Raw genomic sequence first — 21681 nt, forward strand, 5'->3', positions numbered from 1 at the left:
CACCTCACTTCAGGACAGAGCCTTCTTTTACAAACAAGAATGTAAGGCCTAAACCTGAAGGCCATCCCTTGCCAGGATTCCAATCTTCTAGGTTGTGATTAAAAGTCAGAAACTGATTTTGTCAGTGCCCGGGGCAGGGGTCTTGCTTCTGTGTTGAAAGAACAGGGGATGAAGAAAGAAAAAAAAAATCTCACTTCTCCGTGTAGCATTAGTTATTTTGCACGACATTGCATAGTTTATTTTATAGGTTTAGTATGTATTTGGTGAGCGGAAAGCTATCTCTACTCAAGAGATCTACCCTCTTCTGCCTTCAGAGTGCTGGGATTAAAGGTTCTGCCACCAAACGCAGCTTGTTTACGTATACTTTTGTTTATCTTTCCACTTAAAAGAAAGAATTATCAAGTGTGTAGAGTATCATTCAAAGTACCCCGGTACAAGGAGCCACAGCCACGTGTGTGAGAAGACCCACAAATAAGCAAGCAAAATGGCCTGCTCTTCCTTTGACAGTATTTATGCCACTATTGATCTGCTGGAACGGAGTTTCTGGCCCCTAAGTAAGCTAATGCATGCGAGTGAATGCTTTGCCATTTCAAAGTACAGTCGTTAAAGTATCAAATATCCCGACCAGCATCTCAGGGCTGCTGGAACAAATGCAGTCTTCATATCTCTGGGGATGGTCAGATAGTCTCCAAATCCAGAAGGCCTTTGGGGACAGCAACTGTGGTGTTTGCACATAAGCTGTACCTCCCTTAACAGCAAGTCGAACCCCCCCTAATATTTGTGTAACTTGACAATATGGAAGGCTCACTGTAGTCCGTCAATTTGGTTGGGTTTGTCATGTACAAATAAAATTTCTGGATTTTTTTTGTTTGTTTGGTTTTGGTTTGACTTTATTTTATTTTATTTTATTTTATTTTATTTTATTTTTTTTGAGACAAGGTTTAGCTATGTAGCCAGGCTAACCTCAAACACAGAGGTTTGACTCCCTCTACCTCCTGAGAGCTGGGATTAAAGGCGGTGACACCACACCACAACCTGGCTGTCTTAATGGGATCACTGCAAAGGGTTTCTAAAGGCCTTCTCCGGATCCTCCTAAGCCCTGCCCCCTTTCAGAGCCCCGCCCCCAATCGCTCAAATGAGAGAAATGTGACATTTACAAACTTGAGCCCAGAGATTTTTTTTTTTTTTTTTTCGGAGCTGGGGACCGAACCCAGGGCCTTGCGCTTCCTAGGCAAGCTCTCTACCACTGAGCTAAATCCCCAACCCCCAGAGATTGTTTTTAAGAAGTGTTCCAGAATACTCAGGCAGGCCTTGAACTCACAGAGATCCACCTACTTCTGATGTGCCTTGTTCCACTAATCCTGCGGTAGTGAAGAGAAATTAGTACTCTGATTTGATACTGGCTTAACTTTTCCTGGGTTTTGGTGCTTGTGGCTCTGTGTACCGTTTGCCTGCCTTCTGAATGCTTGCGTTCCCTGAGTGTTAGTCACCGGCCTGGAAGCTCTCAGTTTTTCTATTTTTCTTTTTTTAACTGAGGGGATGCCATTCATGCCACTGCATGAGAGTTGGAAGTCAGGGGACCACTTGTGGACATCACTTCTCTCCTTTGAACATTTGAGTCCTTGGGCTCAAACTCAGTTTGTGAAGCTTGGCAGCTAGCGAACTCATACTCCCTGAGTCGTCTCAGTGTCTTCTATTTTGACTGACTTTTTTCTCTGTGTCTGTGTGCTCGTGTGACACACACATACACACAGACAGAAAGTGTGCAAGTATCTGTGTGTTCATATGTGTGCATATATATGAAAAATTATGTATATGAGAGGGTGTAGATGTGTGTTTGTATGTGTGTACAAGAGGGGAGAAGAGAAAGAGAGTGTGTGGCTATGTGTGTGTGTGTGAAAGTGAGTTGGTGTTGTGGTAATAATAAAAAAGCGGCTGAATGGGTTCCCAGTGTACCCTGGTGATCTTGCTCTCTCCCTAGTTCTGGGTGGGGAACTAGCACTAATTTATCAGTGGCTCCACGCTGCCCCAATCTACTTTCTGACCTGCTGTCTGAGAGCCATTCCAGCACACCACCCTGTCAGGCCACTCTGCCCTCACTCACAGCTCTCTTGGCTGGCTTCCGTCACTCCAGGCATACACATCCCAATTTTGTGATGGACCCGGTGTATCGGGCCACCATACACTCTCTTGAACTCAATTCAGTCACCACATGAAAGACCACATCACACAATATCCTCTGATCCAACTGATAAGATAGAATTTGCCCATTTAGATAACACAAAACCCTGTACACATTCTTCCCCTAAGAATAGTCATAACAACCTGTAATATGTGTAGAGAGGAATCTTACATCCCCTGACATGTTCTCTCAGCTCCCTCCTCCTCGATCCGGTCTCCTCTGCTTAAAACTTTTCTCCTGCCCATCCTTCCTTCTTGTCCAATGACAGGCTTCATTACCGTGTACCTGCCTTCACCTGCATAATGACATCAACCTATAAGTTGGCACATGCACGTTTGTGTGTTAGGGCTATGTAAACCCAAGTGGGCCTCCAATTCTTTTTTTTTTTTTTTCCGGAGCTGGGGACCGAACCCAGGGCCTTGCACTTCCTAGGTAAGCGCTCTATCACTGAGCTAAGCCCCCAACCCCCCTCCAATTCTTTTTCTGCCGTCACCTCTGGATGGCCTGGAACTTGCTCTGTAAGTCGGGCTGGCCTTGACCTCCCAGAGATCCATCTACTTCTGTCTCCTGAGTTGGGATTAAGACTGGGGCCCACCACATCTATGTAAATTAAACAGTTATAGCACATCTATCATTTGGGTGGGGGGTATTGGTAAGGGGGGGATGTTGTGCATGAGTGGAGGCAGGAAGTGTGTGGAAATTTTCTGATACTTCCTGTCTGTTTTGCTGTGACCTAAAACTTCAAAGGGAAAAAAAAAGTAATTCTGATTGAAAAACAAACTCCTAGTGTGCACAGCGTTTCCTAGAGAGTGGGTGATTGGATTTCTTGTCCAGGTCAGGTGGGGATCTTATTTTCATTATGTCGTGAAAAAGGAAGAGCCTTTGAAGGGGAGGTGACAGGAAGGGACAAATTCCATAGCAACCTATTCCCCTTCAGGCTGAAACGAGCCTGGGTGGGAAAACAAGGAGAAAGCTGGGACATTGGAGGTTCTCCTGCAGACAGCGGATGTAGCTGAGTGGCAAATACCCCAGGTCCAACTCACAAGAACTGTGCTGCAGTGGAGACCACCTGTTCTATAATTTACACTTTTGTTCTTTTCTTTTTCCCACACTGGGTTTCTGTATGGAACTCTGGCTGTCCTAGAACTCACTCTGTAGAGCAAGCTGGCCTCCAGCTCAGAGATCTGTTTGCCTTGGCATCCTGAGTGATAGGATTAAAGCCGTGAACCACACAGCCACCTGGGTTATAATTTATACTTTATGCTTGCCATTTCAAGCTTCCTGCAAGTTCTCCTGAGACAAGTTGCCCCCCTTATCCCTTCAATGTGGCAACGGTTCAGTGCCTTAGATGGGAGTTTGTAATGGAAACGCTTTGGTCTTGGACATTTTCATAGTTTGGTTCCTTAGAAATTGACCTGTGCTCACTCGCCAACCGGCTTCTGACAGAAGTGCCAAGAACAAGTAGTGAAGAAGAGGCAGTCAATAAACGGTGTTGGAAAACGTGCATGCAGAAGGATGAGTCTCTAGCTTTCCTCATCACCAACCCCCAAAGCGACCCAACATGAAGCAAAGATCTAATTATTAAGTCTGAAATCCAAAACTGTGTGTGGTAACTCACACCTTAAATCCAGCCTGGGCTATTGGGTGGGACCCCTGTGGGCAAAACCAAACAAAACCAAACAACAGAACAAAATCCCCACAACACAACGTAACAAAAATCCTAGAACTATAATCCAACTATCGGAAAACAGGGAAATACTCGAAGACATTGGTGGAGGAGGGGGTTACTTTAGATAAAATTCCGAAGAGCACAGAAGGAAAACCACACCTATGGATTAAATCAAACTGGGAAGCTTTCATGTAGCAAAGGATACGATAGATACGATAGATTTGAAAGACAGTTTGGTCAAAATAGTGAGTTCTAGGATGGTCAGGTACTACACTGAAAGACCATTTCCAAACAAAAACAATGAACCTACTAAAACACACACACACACACACACACACAGATACACATACACACCAAAAAAAAAAAAAAAAAAACCTAAATCATCATCGTTAGCAGCAACAACAGCAAGATCGTTTGCCTACAGCCTCTGGGATATAAACCATCCTACTAATGGTCTAATGTCTTACCCAGAACTAAGAGATCCCTGGTCCCTTGATCCTAAAAAGCCGACCTTTCCCAATTTTCTCCTAATGCCAGTCTACCCTTGCTGTTTCTTGCTTTGTGGGTAGAGGTTGGTAGCCTTTGCTGCATACCCGGAGGTTTCGCCTCTGATTTCACAGGCAAATCTCCAAGCAAATTCCCAGTCAGCATCTGGAGCCAACTGGGAGAAAGTGGCTGGCCCTGTGAGATTCTCCGGCACAAAGCTTGGAGAGCAGCCCAGCCGCGTATCGGGGAAGCGGGGAAGCGCGGAGGGTTTCTCAGCTCACAGACCAGCCTGCTGTTTTGCAGACAGCAAGCCAGAAGCCTCCAGCAGGTAACTTTCTCCCTGTCTATAACCGGAGATCCTCCTCGACTGCTAGTGTTTACCCACAGGCTGGGTCAAAGCTAGGTGAGTCCGCAGTCTCAGCCCATTACCTTGAAAAAGTCGGAGTTCCTAATCACAGATGAGACTAATGACTGACCATAACCTGCAGAGGGAGTATCCAGAGGGTAAAGGAAAGCATTAACCTGGAGAGAGAGGGCAGTTTGATTCTAGAACGGCTAAGTCCGGGCAAGGAGGGTCCCACTAGAGGTGTAAGGACATTGACCATCATCGCACGTCAGTCACCCGAGGGCCAGGCAGTTGACCCTTATGCCATAGAGAGATGGAAACCTCCTTTTATTAGAGTTAAAGACAGGTATGTGCCAAGATTTGTCACCTAAGGAATAAGAGGAAGTGACTGGGAGCTGGACACACAGGCAGGGACTCATTCCATTTCTATTCGGTAATACCTACCTGGCACAAAAGCCTCCCAGCTGCCAAGCCACAAGAGGCTCGGTTTGGTTCACACAGGTGAATAATCCCAACCTCAAAACTACCACAGCAGGAGAGAAGCCAGGAGAATGCCAAGGTCAATGACTCCCCACCCCCTTCCCTTTTTCTTTCCGGCTACCTTTTTCTCTTCCCTTTTCAGATGTACGCGGGAGACACGAGGTTTTATTACGGATTCCACCAAAAGTTTGGCCACCGTTTTAAAACATATTTGTAAACATTTTGCTCCCCTCTCAGCTGGCAGCATTTAAAAAAAAAAGAGAGACAGTACAAGAAAACAACCATCTGGAATCAACATTGGTTCACGATCCTTACATATCTGACTGCAAAGATGTACGGTCCCACTCGCTAAAGCATGTGACAGTTCTAATTCGTGGAGATAAACTCCATGGCCGGAAGTTTGTGCCGTCAGATGAGGTAGGGTAATCTGTGGGTAAATACATCTACTCCTTTTCAAGACATTTTTATTATTTTGGGTGTGTGTGTGTGTGTGTGTGTGTGTGTGTGTGTGTGTGTGTAAACATGTATCCACGTGTGGAGGCCATAAAAGAGTACCTCTTGTGAACAACCTGCTTTAAGAGCTGGGAATTGAACCTGGGTCCTTTTCTAAAGCAGCAAGAGATCTTAACTGATGTGCTCTCTCTCTCTCTCTCCAGCTCCAATATCTGTTCTGTTTTCTATTCATGGGACCTGGGATTCAGAAGAAAACAATGTTTCAGCTTATATGCCATGGAGACATTAGCCTCTTGCTTACTTACCCACTTCGATGATGTATGTTTTGAAGAGAGAGGAGATGTGCACAGATGGTAAGTCAGTGATTTTGTTTCCCTTTGTTGGGTCAGGGAGCAAACCCAGGAACAGGCAGGTGAGAGGCAAGTGTGTTAGCAGGAAGCTGCCCCCCATTCCCTGAGCCCTAGTATTTCAAATAGCTTTTCCTGGGAGAACAGGTAAGGTAGCCCACTGTGAGTCAAAGAAACAGTTCCATTTTTGTCTCACACGTGCAGGTTTGGTGTTGGTCTTTTTATCACAAGAGATTGGAGCCCGTGTGTGCTGAGGACACACATTACCACCGAAGTGTATCAGCCTTCACCATTCATTGCCAAACACAAGATTCTGTGCTAAGGATGAGCTTGCAAATAGTGACTGCATCCAGCCCTTTATTTTAGAATAAGAAGAAATAAGTGACAAGGAGGTAAAGGGATACTACTACATAAAAGCCAGATGTGGCGCAGGCAAGATGGCATAGTGGGCAGAGTCCTATGCACATGGGCCTGGTGATCTTAGATATTCAACAGACAACCAACTCCTAAGACACAGACACAGACACAGACACACACACACACACACACACACACACACACACACAGAAACACATACAGAAAGAGACACACACAATCTCTCTCTCTCTCTCTCTCTCTCTCTCTCTCTCTCTCTTTCTGTTTAAAAAACACCATGTATGTTATCCCAATACTTGGCAGGTGAAGGCAAGAAGATCAGGAGTTCCAGGCCATCCTGGTCTATATGAAGTCAATAAAATAGAGTCAGGAGGAAGGAAGAAAAGAAGGGAGGGATGGATGGATGCATGGATGCATGGAGGAATGGAAGGTGGGAGGGTGGAAGAACAAATAAAAAAAACAAAGCCGGGGCTCAAGTGTGAGCATTGTCAGGTGCCTCCAGCATCTATTGCCCCCTCTTCCTTGTATTAAGGAATGGCCCTGAGCTGAAACCACACACACCATTGTCTAGCTCCAGGACATACTCCATGTCATCTTGAAGAGAAAGGTAACCATGGGTGAAAGTTTACACCAGCAGAAGGTAGATGGAAGTAAGGAAAAGGAAAAGGCTGTCCCTTCTCTTTTGGGTTCCTGTCCCTTGGGTTGGAACACAGGTCATGTGACTGGCAAGGATCGATTGCACTAAACAACAACAACAAAAAAGGATATGTGTAAGAAAAAGGGAAAGACTGAGGCCACAGCCGAGGAACAAGGGATCTGTTTCTCCAGACGGCTTCATGAAGCAAGACCACCGCCGTGCCATCTTCTTTGAGATATCTCTGACGCAAAAATGAAACGCGTTGTCTGAGCTCCCTAACAATTCCATGTGTCTGTGCTACGGTGGCTGTATTATTTAGTTATTGCTAAGTAGAAAATGACTCCAAAGTTCAGTGACTTAAAACAAATACTTGAAGCTGGTGAGATGGGTCAGTGAATAAGGGCCCTTGTGGCCAAGCCTGTCATCCTGAATTTGATCCCTGGAACCCTAAGGTAGAAGGAGACTACTGACTGCACTATTTGTCTTCTGACCTCCTGGCCCCATCCACAACACAATAATGACAAAAATAGAGATAGATAGATAGATAGATAGATAGATAGATAGATAGATAGATAGATAAATTTTAAGTGCTGAGCATGGTACCATATGTCTTTAATGGAGGCCATAACTGGATTGTAAGACTCTGCCTCAAAAACTACTGGTTATTGTCTCCTGATTTCCATGGGTCATCATCTGCAGAGCACGCCTCCTTGACAGCCTCAGGATCTCTCAGGAGGTGACAGCCAGCTCGGTGGTCACCACAACAGTCAGCAACAGCCATTCAAGCTCCCTCTCAGGCTGCCGTCCGAGAGACAAGCCTAGCTCCTTACTGTGTGGCCTCTCCACAGGTCTTTATGGCATGGTACTGACTTCCCTAAGAGCAAACCAGAGTGACCAAGAATTAGACTTTTTTTTTTTTTTTTTTTTTTTTAAAGACAGAGGGTTTCTATGTGTGTCCCTGCCTGGCCTTGAACTCAGAGATCCTCCTGCCTCTGCCTCCGGAGTGCTGGGATTGAAGGCGTGCTCCACTCTACCTGGTTTAAAACCTTCTGTTCTGTCGTTGTTGTTTATGAGACAGGCTTCCTCTATGTAGCCCTGGCTCTCCTGGAAGTCATTATGCAACCCAATTTGGCCTTGACCTCACGGAGACCTGTTTGCCTCCCACATCTCGGATTAATCCTGAGCACTGGGATTAAAGTCATGAGCTAAACAGATGACCTTAAGCTGGTAAAGGGGGAGAATGTAGCAGGAGAGCTCTCTGTGGAACAGCCGAGTCTCACATAGCTGTCACGAGCAAAGAGGGGCTTAACTTCTTCAAACTGTTTAACAGAACTGGAAGGCCAGATGTTATGAAACGCTAGTCACTGAATTATAAGGCAATAAATAAAACACCCCGGCTGTTGGACTCCATGCTCCTCCATCTCTGGTTCTTCCCTCCTTCTGTCTTTGCCTGGTGAAGTTTTGTTGTTTTTGCTTTTGTTTGGTTTTTTTTTAAGACGAGGCTTCTCTGTGTAGCCTTGGCTCTCTGGGAACTCATTCTGCAGATCAGCTCTTCCTCCAGAGCGCTGGGATGGAAGAAGTGTGTCCCCAGCGCCCAGCTTGTTCTTATCCTGTGTTTCTGTATCTCCACCTTGCTACTTTCCTACACCTGTTTATTTATTTCCGTTATTACTTTATGTTAGGGATGTTTTGCTTGCACACGTGTGCCTGCATCGTGTGCGTGTCTGGTACCCAAGGAGGTCAGAAGAGGGCATTCGATCCCCTGGGGCTGGAATTACAAATGGTTGGATACAAGGGGGTTCTGAGAAATTGTACCCAGGTCCTCGGGAAGAGCAGCCAATGCTCTTAACAGCCAAGCCATCTCTCCAGCCCCTGGCTTTTGTTTTTGAGCCAAGGTCTCTCCACACAGGACAAGCTGCCTTTAATTCAAGGTCTTTCTATGTCAGCCTTCAAGATACCGGCATCACACACATCCATCGCCACACCTAGCTAGCACTTTTTAAACATATGTAGTCAGTGTCTGTTAGTTTTCTTCCTTGGCACTTTCATGTATGTGTATGATACATTCTGGTTTCTCTCACTCCCACTCTGTGAATGCACCTTTCTCCTTAAAGTCCCTTTGTCACGTGTGTGTCTCTGTGCTAGGTACCTCCTGGTCTACTCAACGGAGCCTTGAGGGCTCACCCTGTGGTGTGTAAGCAAAAACAATGATTGTATCTAACCCAGAACCCACCAGCACCCAGTAGTTAAGCAGAGATGGGTATGGTCCTAGCATTTTGTATCCCTTTTCCTGACTCACTGTCTCTTACGTTCTTCCTGCCCACTCTTCCTCAATGTCCTCTAACCTTAGAGGAGTAGGTACAGGTGCCCCCTTTGGGGGCTAACCACTGAGCTGCCACTTATTCCCAGTACCTTGAGCAGCCATGAGTTCATTGTGAAGCCCACTGAAGACTGGGTGTAGCATTTGTCTGTGGGTGTAAATACAAATATTTCAAGGGCAGATTGGCATCATGTTGCTTTAGCTAAAAAGGTGTGGTAAGTCCCCTCCTCGGGTCTTTCCCAGTCTGGCTTATTTCATTGTGGGGAAGGGGGGTTGGTTTCTAGCTCTATTTATTTTCCAACAAATGTTACACCTTCATTTTTGTTTATGGCCGGAAAAATCCCACTGTGTATATATAGCAGTGCTGTCATTTTTGAGTGTGGGCGATATATGGGGAAAGGTCTTCATAGTGAGTCCAAAGGCTTATATCAGTTTCTTATCAATGCTGTTAAGTTACCACGGTCTTGATAGATTAATCAATACACATGAATTGTTTTACAGCTTCAAGAACCTCGTGTCTGACAAATCTCATTGGACCTGTTTCTAGCAGGGACCCATGGGTGCAGCGCTTGGAGCCCTCCTGAGGCCAGCATAATTGTAAGGTAGCTAGCTACCGATCTTGTTCCAGACGCATCTGCCTCCTTGGGCTCCCAAGCAGCAGTTTACTCTGAGCTGTGCTGTCGGTGGCACCTCCCAGCTGGGATTAGTTACAGGGGTGAAGGATTGGGCAAACATTCCTCCCCTTCCCCAGAGATAGCTAAGTCTCCCGAGGGCAGCTTCAAGGGCTTGAGTCAATACTTCACAGGAGGAGGCTGGACACAAGAGAAGGAGCGGATGACGAAACGGACTGGAGTCAGAGTGTTCCAGAGGGCTGTAGCTCAGTGAGCTGAAGGCACGGGCTGCCGCGTCTAACACCGTTGTCTGAAGTCCGAACATCCAACTGCTCGAGGAGAGGGCAGAGGAAACTGGGTTTTGAACCTGTTTCTGTAGGTAGGAGCCAGATCAGGTGTCACGTAAATGGCTTGGAGGATGGCGCTGTGTGACAGTTAGGTTGTGGGCTCCTCTTGTCCCCTTTGAAACCAGAGAGTTGTAATTTTTAGAAAAGACACGGAGCTCCTTCACGTAACCCCGACATCAGACAGAACCAAGTCAGTAAGAGGGGGTTGCTGACTCATAAACGCCGAGGCAGTTGGTCCGTAGCAAATCTTCCTCTTACATCTGAACACACACACACACACACACACACACACACACACACACACACACACACACACACACACTCATGCAGGCACACGTGCAAGCATGTCAGGAGACCAGATGTGGACTAAAGGTCAAGCATGGCGATATGAGGTGTTGAACGCAAAGACTCCAGAGCGGTAGTTCTCAAGCTCCCTACTGCTGCTACCCTTAATACAGTTCCATAAAATCATTTTCATTGCTACTTTATAACTGTAATTTTGCCAGTGATATGAATAATGATGCAAACTTCTGTGTTTTCTGATGGTCTTAGGTGACCCCCTGTGAAAAAGTCATTTGACTCTAAAGGGGTCGTGCCCCACAAGGTTGAGAAACCCAGAGAGCCTAGCACCAGAGAACCCAGATTTAAACTATAGCTTTTCTGTTTTTCTATTGCGTAACCTTGGGCATACAAGCTCACCTCAGCTTCCCTGTGACCAAACAATGGCACCAGCATTTACTTCACAAGGGTTAGTATCTGTAAACACAGATGTATGCTTCGTCCTTAAGAACTATACTGGTTACTTTTCAAAAGAATATTTATTTATGGGTACGTGTGTGTCTGTATGTGTTCACATGCTGGAGGAGGTTAGAGTGATGTCAGATCTCTTTCATCTAGACTTACATATAATTTACATCTCGACTTACATATAATTGTCAATTGCCTGTTGTAGGTGATGGGAACCAAACTCATGTCATATGCTAGAACAATATATCCTTAACTGCTGAGCCATCTCTCCAGCTCTGCGTTGTTGGTTAGTTTCACCTGCCTATTTGACACAACCTACACTCATCTCAGAAGAGCGTCTTAATAAGGAATTATATGATAATTAGCCAAATTACTTGGAGTAAAAAAAAAACATCAGACAATGAACTCTCAAAAGGGTTTTGGCACAAGCTGAAGTTGAGTTACTAATGGGGAATTATTTAGACTAGATTGGCCTGTGGACAAGTCTGGGGTTGGGGGTGGGGTGGGGTGAGTGTCTTTTCATTGACAGGGAGACCCAGTCCATTATGAGAGGCATCATTCCCTATGCTGGGCCCTGAGCTGTTGAAGAGTAGAGAAAGCTTGGGTTGAGAACTAGAGCAAACAAACAACAATCTATATATTTTTTCCCTCTCTGCTTTTGACAGTGGACATGCTGCTTTAAGTTCCTGTCTTGCCCAGGAAATAGGCTGTGATCTGGAATGGCCAATAGGCATCCTTGTCCCTAATAGTCTCTTGTCAAGATGTTTCATCAAAGCAACAGAAAGAAAACTAGAACATTAGTAACAATATATAATCCATTCTGGAAGATAATCTGGAAATGCACTCTTCAGAAGTGAGAGTCAAATTCTCAAGTTACTCATCGTGAAAAGAAACACAGGTCACAGTCAGACTGAACAAATATGCCGGTGGCCACTGGAACATGTTACTAGTAATATGCAGTTTAGACTTTGAAGAGAGACGACCATTGTATTGCACACTATGCTGCTGGAATCATAGCCACAGTGGGTCCGTCTATGAGCTTGAATTATTTATAGTCATCGTCATCATCATCCTAGTCATAGTCATCATCATCATCACCATCATCATCTGTGCTGATGGGGATTAAATAGAGGCTCTCTTCAAAAAAAAATTTTAGACAAGTGTTCTACCACTTAGCCATATCACCATCCATTATTTTTTAATTACATTTAATTTTTTTGACACTTTTTAAAAATTGATTGTGACAAGTTCTGTGTAGTGATGCCCTGCCTCGATGTCTTAACGCCCCTGACTCCATTCCCCAAGTACAAGGATTACACACGAGTGCCCTACCATACCTGGCGTTGGCTCATGGCGCTAGTAGGGGACCAATCCATTTTGATTAGAATCAGCATTGCTGCTGACGGCTTCTCTCTGTCCCTTTGATAAATGGGTGTCAGAGGAGACCACTTTGAAATCTCAGCAGATGAACCCGCTTTCCCCTCATCTCACAGGTCTCCTGGAGAGGCGGGATCTGGACATTCTGAGGTGAGAATTCTCACAAATAAGGGCGATGCCAGTACTGGAAAGGTCTATGGGGTAAGTGGAAATATGACAGATGCAGAAGGTTGGGAACAAACAGGTCTTGGTCGGAAAGGACCAGGTTAGAAGAGAACCATGTGAGCTAGGTTCAAACCAGAGAACACTCTATTGGTCTCAAGAGATGGAGTAAGTTTAATAAAAGATGGGGCTAGAGCCCATGGCCATTCAGATGCTAAATCTTACCTATGAAATGACCACACTCATCCTGTGGAAGTAACCAGAGCCACTGTCTGTAAACAGTACTTAGAGATGGCGAGTGGATGTGGGATGCTGTGTTGGTTCCCATCAGCCAAGATGTTCAAGCGAGAGCTTGGTACTGCATGGAGAAGGTGAGAGAGACATATGCACCTCTCCAACAGTAGAGGTGCAACCTGTGAAGGTGCCTCCCGGCTTTTGGTGAAGTAAGACACAGAAGTGATGCCAGGACATTAACTGGGACACTAGGACACTAATCATATAGAATTCACTCTGGAAGATAATCTTGGAACATGCTCTTTATTCATATAAACTCTAGAAACCACACTTTTCTGCCGGAAGTGAGAGTCACTTCCAACCTCTACGCTCTGCAGTGGCTACATACTTTCATATACAAGTGACTTGAAAATGTCTAGTTCATACATTTGTGAGAGTCTCTGTGTGTGTGTGAGCCTGTATGGGTGTGTGTGTGTGTGTGTGTGTGTGTGTGTGTGTGTGTGTAGTTGTTGGCATGTTACAGCATGCACCTATCTTGTTGGCCCCCTATCTCCCCCTGTATTTTTTACTATCTCCCCCTCTGTCCCATTTTTTCCATTCTGACAGATATTATCAGAATAAAAGAGAACACAGTTTACTTTTTCGCTACAGTTGCGGTGGCTACCTCGAAGTTGAGATCTTGGTTGTCTACAGTACTAATGTTATATTCCTCTGAGGGGAAATCTGGAAGGATTTGAAGAGAAAGCAACTGTTCCTAAATATTTTGGCGCCTAAAGTAAGACACTTAGGAGTGATCTTGATTTAAGATTAATATTCTGTTTCTTCATTATCCTGAGGGGACAGAGAGACCTATCCTTGGAAGATTAAAAAGTACCATTATGGTACCTCCAAATAGCCGCAGACGTCAAGATTTCGGTCCTCTGCTGCCCCCTTGTGGATAACTTGGAAATAGCAGCTCAAGCTTTCATAATGCTGTGTAAGAATTGGAGGGTTGGGGAGCTAGAGAGTGAGCCTGGGGTTCCCGGAAGAGAGGAGTCAAACTGTTAATGACGCCAAGACGCTTTCTTCTTTTTCACTTCTTTATTTTTACTCCAGACGCATGGTTTTCAGTGAGAATATGACCACCTAAAGACTCCAAGTCATTAGACCCCAAGCAGCTCCGGTAGGGTGTCCTGTCACACACCTCCTCTTCCTGCAGTTGCACAGGGGGGTAGGTTTCTCCCTCTGGATTGGTAACTTTCACACCACACCATCACCAACTGACTGTGTTGTTTTCTGCAACCTGTACAATCTTCCTTCACATCCGTGTTGCTGGGTCCCTGACATCCCCACTGCTCAGGTACTTCAGGGCAGTGGTCGTTTTGTTTGGAAAAGCGAGAGAGGGGGACACTTGAACACAATGAGGGGAAGAGATTCTGAGTCATTTGGGCGTACCCTGCTGGAACGCGGGGATATCCTAATCATCGAGCCATCCTCTACTTAGAGCCCCACTGCTTCCTGGTCAGCAGCCCCCACCGACCACATTGCCCAACCTGGCCCTCCATCCCCATCCACAAAGAGCCACAGCGGTCTTGGGACTCTTCACTCTCCTGCCACTGGGGGAGGATGGGTGGTATGGCCTTTCTACTACCTGCCTCCCAGGTTTTCTCTTCCCAGCTGGGAGTCAGGAAACCACTCAGGGACCTGGCCTGATCCCCTTCAGCTCATGCTTCTAGACCCTGACGCAGCCTACGGTCCAGGGCTAGGAGCTGTCTCAAGAAGCCCCTGTTGGGGATGATGCCTCGGTGGTCCTTGACTTTCTTGATGGCCTCCACGAGGGTGAAGTGGTGGTACAGCATGAGGTAGGCCAGCACCAGGGTGGCAGATCTGCTCACTCCCACCGCACAGTGCACCAGGATCTTCCCTGTGGAGAGGAAAGACAGAGGCATCTGAGAGACTGAGGTGTGGAGGCCTGGGAGAGGCTGGGGAGAAGTCAGCACAGCCCGCTTGGCTGTAAGCCGTGGCATACAGCTAAGGAAGAGTGGTGCAGAAAATGTAGATCCTGGGCTGGTGGGATGGCTCAGTGGGTAAAGGCATTTTCCATACAAGCCTAACAACCTGAGTTTTGTTTTTGTTTTTTTAAAGATTTATTTATTATATATAACTACACTGTTGCTCTCTTCAGACACACCAGAAGAGGGCATCAGATCTCATTACAGATGGTTGTGAGCCACCATGTGGTTGCTGGGATTTGAACTCAGGACCTCTGGAAGAGCAGTCTGTGCTCTTAACCACTGAGCCATCTCACCAGCCCATAACCTGAGTTTCATCCTCAGAACCCATGTAAAAGTAGGAGAGACCTGACTCCACAAAATTGTCCTCTGACTACCGCAGATACAGCATGGCACATATATGTGCAAACACACACACACACACACACACTCCATAGCAGATCATGCATTTAGGGTGAGTGAGATCTTGAGCTGGGTCCCCAGGACTTCACAACAAATAATGAGGGTACCTAGCAAAGTGGAGAGGCCTGGGAAGAGTAGAATGGAGAGGGTATTCTGAAGTCTCTTGCCTTTGCCTCCCCAGTGCTAGGAGACAGTACCCTTGCCTGATAAGTGTTTTATAATCTGAGCCATCCTCTCAGACCTTTCTTAACGCTTCTTTCATTGTTTGGATGATTGTGGTATTTGAGACTGAGTCTTGATACGTTGCTCAGGCTCAGTTCAGGCTTGGGTTCAAACAGGGCTGCTTGCCTTAGTCTCTGGTGCTGTGGTTTGCCCTGAAGTTATCTGTATTTTGATGCTAATTCCACTACCCTAAGGACAGCTGCCCAGTCAAGTACTCAGAACTCAAGTGACTTCACCAGAACCACCTCTCCATTGAATTTGTAAAGTACAGGTGAGGGGCAGGTACAGAATAGAAGGAGGCCTGTCATTGGAGGAGAAGGAAGGATGGGTGGGAGAGAAGTTTGAAGGAAGAGGAGGAGACAGGGCGGGAGAGAGGGGGAGAAGCCATGGCAGGTGATGTTAAGATTCTGCTCTGTGTATTTACAGGTTTTTATTAATGTTCCTAAGGGATGGATGGTACCGGGCTTTGTATGTTTAAGTGGGCAATTATAGCTTATAAATTGGGTCAAAGATTATTGTGTTGTGTGTTCTTTTATGTGAGGGTTTGAGTGTAGGAAAGTGTGCGGCTGGGATGTGTTTCCGCCAAGATATCTGGTGCACTGTGGTGCAGACCTAATGAGGTAAAAGACACCTATACTTTATTTTTATTTTTATTTTTACAACAACGAGTAGCTGGGACCACGGGCCTCATGGCATCACACCCTACTATCTTGCTGTTTCCCCCAACTACTGACTCTATTTTTATCTACATATATAATTGTTTCTTGATATTCCAAGTGGATTCCAGGACAACCTCCCCATTACCCACACACACGGATGCTCAATTCCCACATAGAAAATGATATAATGTTTGTATAAAACCTACACGGCCCTCTCGGTCACCTTTGGCCATCTCTAGATGACTTATGCCCACTGGTAAAATGCAAATTCTCTGTAAATAGGTGTCATGTTATACTGTCTACAGAATAATGATAGAAAATAAAGAAGTCTAAACATTCTGTATGTACTTCTGTCCCCAAATATTTTCAGTCTGTTGTTGGTTGAATCCAGGGATGCAGAACTCAGCAGTACAGGGCGCCAACAGTTTTTCCTGGACAACTAAGAATTTAAGAGCCACATTTAAGGTTAAAAATGACAGGAAAACATGGAAATATTTTTTAAAAAGGAGTATTAAGGTTCCGACACTTGTAACCTCAGCATCTAGAAGCAGCTCACCCTGGATGGATGGCACTAAAGGATGCTCTCATCATTTCTTAACATACTATCTTGAAAAAGAGAGTTGAGAGTATGTTTTTCTTTCCTTGGTGCTAGGTCCTGTGCATTTTGTCTTATCGTTAAACTCTTGCTCCATCCTTGAACCCCTGGGGCTTCTAAACACCACACCCACCCGTTCTTTCCTCTTTCTGCTTCCTCTCCTACCTCCTGGCTGGCTCAGTGCCCGATGGATAAAGTCCGCAGCGGTTTGAAAGTGGACGCTCATGTCAAAGGCTGGCGAGTCGTGGGCTTCAACACCCAGGTAGCGGATGCCCAGTCCCTCGTAGGCCTCGGGGGTGCCTCGCCACCTGCTGTGGGAGGCGTTGAGGACGTGGGTGATGCCCAGGCGACGAAGCTCACGGCGGTTGTTGGCCATGTCCCTGTGTTAAACAGAAGTTAGAAGGGGAGTAGAGAAGCCCCAGGTACCAGGAAACTTGCCTAGGTGCTGCTGTTGGCTGCACAGCTCAGCTGTACTTTGTTAATGCTATGCAGAGAGGAAGATGGCTAGTGACTCAGATCTGGGTGGAAATGGCTGTAATCAAATACTGGGAAGTGGTATTTTCCTTGGTCTGTAGGGTTCTAAAGGGCAGGACTAGGATCAAAGGATTCAAGATTCAGAAAACCTGGTTTCAATTTCACATGAGGAAGTGGGCATTCAGGAGAGAGCTCTAGGTGACCAGAGGCTAGAGCACTTCAAGAAAGTGATTTTTCCTGTCTCCAGGGTGTTCAAACAGGGAGAAGTCCTCAGAGGACCGGCCTGGGGTACCGTGGAGGGAGGTGTGCATCAGGGGCTTTGTTAAGCCTGCTCTACTCAGACTTTGTGCATTTGCTCTGGCTGTAATTTCATGGTAGGGTGTGTCTTTAGCCTCTGCAGCACCCTGGATCCAGTCCCCAGAAACAATAAATGAATTCAGGGTCTGGGGAGATAGCTCGGTGGTTAAGAGAACTAGATAATTTTCCAGAGGTCTTGAGTTCAATTCCTAGCTTCCACAACCATCTATAACATGTAGTCCCACGGAATCCAATGCCTTCCTTTTGTGTGTAGACATACCTGCAAGCAAAAAGTTTCCATATGTGTGTGTGTGTGTGTGTGTGTGTGTGTGTGCGCGCGCGCGCGTGTGTTAATCTGTAAATTATATGGGTCTGACAATCATTCCCCAGACCTCTATTGCTTTATCTTCCCCTAGACACCTAGAACCTCTTCTGTTTGCTTCCTAGTTTCTCTGAGGCCCTTACTTTAATCTATAGTCACCTTCATTCCTCTGGCCTTCTAGCAGCTTAGTGGTTGGTACCCCTCCGGCAAGATGGCAGACATTAGCACAGACACAACATCCAATGAAAACTCCCTGTCTAGAAAGGCCCAACATGAAAACTCCTGGCACTTCTGCTTCTAGCCATACAGGTCATACAGACCTTGATCCTGTCACAACTTTTCCAAGCTCCTATGGCCCAGGGAGAGTGACCTCCTTTTTCACAAAGCTGTGGTGAAGATAGTAAAATATGCATGTGCCAAAAAAAAACCAAAACAAAACAACAACAACAAAAAAAACCCCAACAACAAAAGAAACCTCACATAGTAGAGACAAGAAAGGAATGTTCTGCATTTGATGACTCTCTCTTCATGACCCTTAACTGTGGTGGCTTTGCTTGGTCTCCCTTTCAGCTTTCTGCCTGCCTACTGTTTCTGTTGGAGTGGCTACCTTTCCCTCAAAGCCATGGCACAATAGCTGGAAGCTCAGAACAATGTGCCTGGTCTGTAGCATTGGGGCACAATATGCAATTTTTTCTGAACGAGTAATGGTACTTCCTAAACAGAGTTTCTCTGTCAAGAGTTGAGTATTTTAATAATTCCCTCCAAATCCTCAAACCCTCAAGATTCTACTGTTTGTCTACGTATCTCTTCCCTTTAATCTTCAGCCAGGAATCAATAAGGTAAGTCCGTGTCTGCCTGCCACCCTCCTCTTTTCTCCTTGTATACACATGCACATTCAGGCACCGTCCCGGCCACCCATTACTTACTGGTCTCCGAGGTAGAGGCCTGGCCAGACCTCGTCAGCATGGTTGCAGGCTGTCTTGCCCGTGTAGAGGAGCCTTTCCAACTCAAAGACATTGAGGAAGGGATGGTGAACACTGGGCATCTCCTCCAGGCTCCCTCGGGTACGAACAGGGGACCTTGAGCTGCTTCGGGAGAAGCGGGCCATAAAAGTCATGGAAGCCCACAGCCAGTTACCGGGGCACATCTTCAAGGTGGCGGGATCTGCGGCCAACGCGGAGTGGTTTCAGCAGTGATGGGCTTTGTCACCAGGTGGCTGTTGCTGGAAGCAAAAGGGTGTCAGGCATACCTAGTGAGTCCAGAACAGCCGTTTCCTTCCCTCCGCATAGGTCTGTCTCCTGGGGAGTAGATCCTTAGCTGAGAGAAGGCAAGGCTAGCCCAGGAGCTCAATTGCCTCCGTTCTCAAGCTTCTGTGGGCCCCTCCGCTAAGCTCTGGCTCTGCTGTACAAGGAGGTGGGAGTCACATGTCCTTGTTTACGGGAAGAAGGAGCTAGCTGCCCAGCTGCTGGGCTTCTTCTCCATTGCCCCACCCTGACTGCCAACAAACACAGAAACACACAGACATATACACACTGGATGGGCCGGTGCATCTACACTGCCTGGACACTTGTCAGCCCAAATCTGCGGCTCATCTGCCTGGGGTTATAGGCAGAGAGTCTAGGGAGCACGGACGGGGATGGAAACCACTGTAAAGCCATCCAGAGAGAATCATCAAGACGATCCCAGCAGCTGGGACCGTGAGATATGCCTCCTGGGTGACAGAGAGAGATGAAGCATTTTAACCCATGCCTGCCCTGCCCCACACAGTCTCAAAGATAAGCCTGTCAGGGCGAAGGGTATTGGGAGGTTGGGAGGGTGAGAGCGAGGGACGAGCCAAAGGAATGAGTTTGGGAAAATGCTTGCTGAAAGGGAGAGCTGGTGGACGCTTGAATCTGTGCACACAAGCCCGTGAGTAGGAGGAGCCCCTCCTTTGACTACACCTCATCCCTAGGGAGAGAATTCTGAGTCAAAGCAGGCTTGGAGCTTTGTGTCTGTGTCTGGTGGGGGCGGGGCAGAAGTGGGAAAAGCAAGGGGAGAAAGTGGGGGTGGGGGGGTGGGGACGGGATGGGGGGAATCCTGCAGGTCCAGGGGCCTTTGGGAAGTTCAGAATTGCCACCTTTGTTGCTGTTGCGATCAATCAATTGTTCCTGCACAGTGCCAGGAGCAGCAGCAGCCATGAGGGGCCTAGCAGGCGTGTCTTAGAGTACCTGTGGAGAGCAGGAACTTGGGAAGGTGGGCTCCTGCTTTGAGCCTCACAGCCGGAACAGACTGCCTTTGAGGCTTGCCGTAGGACATTTGGGCAGTGAGACAACTATGGAAGATGGCCATTGCCACTTTCTGCTATGGATATGCACATTAGGTGGGTTAACCTGCAACAACCCTCCTCCCACCTCCCATTCCCTGTGCTGCTGTCAGCCTTAGGGGCCTCAACTTAATGTCCAGCAATAAGGAGCCATCTTGGCCCACGGCCACGCAGTGATCCTATCATACACTCCCAGCCTGGCCTAGCTTTCTCTTCTCTAAGGGTCAGAAGACACCAGTCTCTCAGAACACACCACAAACAGGGGCAGTGGGATCACAGCTAATAAAGGATGAGCCTATAACTCAGGAGTTCGGGGACAGATAGGGTTCCAATGGTTTGTTTAGAAGAAGCCCAAAAATCCAGCACGGCCATCAACATCACTATCACCCCTGAGCACCTACCTCTACTCCTGGGGCTCAAAGACCCACGCTTTCCCCCCGCCCCCAACACCCTCTCTCAGAATAGATTCTGCTGCCTAAGTGATGGTGAAAGGCACAGGGCTGGCAGGAGGGCAGTAGCAGGTAGCCACTGTCCTCAGAACTGTCCTTCCTGGTGTAGAGGAGTCCAGCTCAGACTGGAATACACACCTGGGTCTTTTCCAATCCCATTAACCCGCCACCAGAGGCCCTGGCCGCTGCCCCCCTCCCTCCGTCTGCTGTCGCGGTAGTAACAGGTTCGTGGCTGTCGCCTTAGCCCTGTGCCAACCAGACAGCCTGGCGCAGCGGGGAAGCAGGGCGCAGCAAGGCGCGCGGCGATGCCCCTGTGCTCCTGCCCAGCCCCGACTCCTGTCCCCGTCCCCGCACGTCTCTACCTCCTGGTCGCAAGGGTCTCAGATCCCGAGTTGGCCTGCGGGCTCCCGCAGTCCGGTGCCCATGGCTCCTTCACGGCCCCCGCCGCTGCGCCGCCGCCCCGGCGCGCAGGTGGATCCCAGCTATTTTTAAGCCATGACACGTACATCGAAGCAGGTTCCTTTCGGTGTGCGCGCTGGTGACATCCAGGGACACCGTGTCACGCAGCGGTGGGAGCCGCCACACCGCAGCGACACAGCCCGCCCCTGTTTACAGCCCCGCGCAGGCCCGCAGCCCCGCCTCGCGTGCACGCCAGGGCTTGCTGCCCCGCAGACCAATGGCAAAGCCTTGTTGCAAACCTTTCCAGACAGGGTCTTCACACCGCTCGCTCTTCCCAGACAGAATTAATGAATTACAGACGGCCTGCTCCAGTCTTTTCTACACTCTAGAGAACAATCCTCAGCCACCCTCCCTGTTAATAGCACTTACCACATGCTAGGCACTTCACCTGGCTTAGAGAGTTTCATTTTCATCAGAGATGTGTAAGACAGGCGTCTTCATCTGCATTTTACGAAGGGATGATATTAAAATATAGACAGGCTAAGCCCAAGTCACCAGCTAGGTATTGAAAGGGCTGAGCTTCAGAGGATGGTAGTGAGACCCTGAAGTTCGTGTTATGACTCTTCCAACCGTGCTTCCCATACAAGGGGAGTATGCACCTTGCGTACCTTGCGTATCATTCAGAAAGTCATTTCTGCATTTTCAGCCGTACACTCCCCCCACGCCTTAAGAAATTAATCTTCGTTTATTTCTTATATGCTGTGGTTTAGCGGTATCAGCCATCATCTGCTTCTCT

The 21681-nt window shown here is 47.3% G+C and overlaps 1 protein-coding gene and 1 long non-coding RNA gene across 3 annotated transcripts; one reads left to right on the forward strand and one right to left on the reverse strand.

Annotated features, from left to right (window-relative positions):
• The first annotated feature begins 6597 nt into the window (after window positions 1-6597).
• On the forward strand, window positions 6598-14473 carry LOC134482403 (uncharacterized). The gene is made up of 2 exons (XR_010058443.1): window positions 6598-10285; window positions 11666-14473. It is a non-coding gene; the product is annotated as an uncharacterized LOC134482403 (long non-coding RNA).
• On the reverse strand, window positions 13835-21678 carry Dusp26 (dual specificity phosphatase 26). Of its 2 annotated transcripts, none has more exons than XM_006253232.5 (4): window positions 21315-21678; window positions 18662-18957; window positions 16808-17022; window positions 13835-14676 (listed from the first exon to the last, which is right to left on the reverse strand). In XM_006253232.5, exons 2-4 carry the CDS (start codon window positions 18880-18882, stop codon window positions 14477-14479), a joined length of 636 nt encoding a protein of 211 aa, XP_006253294.1. In that variant the 5' UTR covers window positions 18883-18957; window positions 21315-21678; the 3' UTR covers window positions 13835-14476. The 2 variants fall into 2 exon arrangements, with proteins under 2 accessions (XP_006253294.1, NP_001012352.1); NM_001012352.1 differs by lacking the exon at window positions 21315-21678 and adding an exon at window positions 20849-21106 and having other exon boundaries at window positions 13842-14676.
• Between the last annotated feature and the right edge of the window lie 3 nt (window positions 21679-21681).

This window comes from Rattus norvegicus, chromosome 16 (assembly GCF_036323735.1).
Source record: "Rattus norvegicus strain BN/NHsdMcwi chromosome 16, GRCr8, whole genome shotgun sequence".
Classification (NCBI taxonomy): Eukaryota; Metazoa; Chordata; class Mammalia; order Rodentia; family Muridae; genus Rattus; species Rattus norvegicus.

Bases quoted from the DNA above. Each gene is read 5' to 3' on its own strand.
- Dusp26 (XM_006253232.5), bottom strand. From the start codon at position 18,882: ATGTGCCCCGGTAACTGGCTGTGGGCTTCCATGACTTTTATGGCCCGC. The intron at 17,023-18,661 runs GTAAGTAATGGG...TGTTTAACACAG, and splicing joins GGCCTCTACCTCGGAGACCA to GGACATGGCCAACAACCGCC. The intron at 14,677-16,807 runs GTAGGAGAGGAA...TCCTCTCCACAG, and splicing joins GGCACTGAGCCAGCCAGGAG to GGAAGATCCTGGTGCACTGT.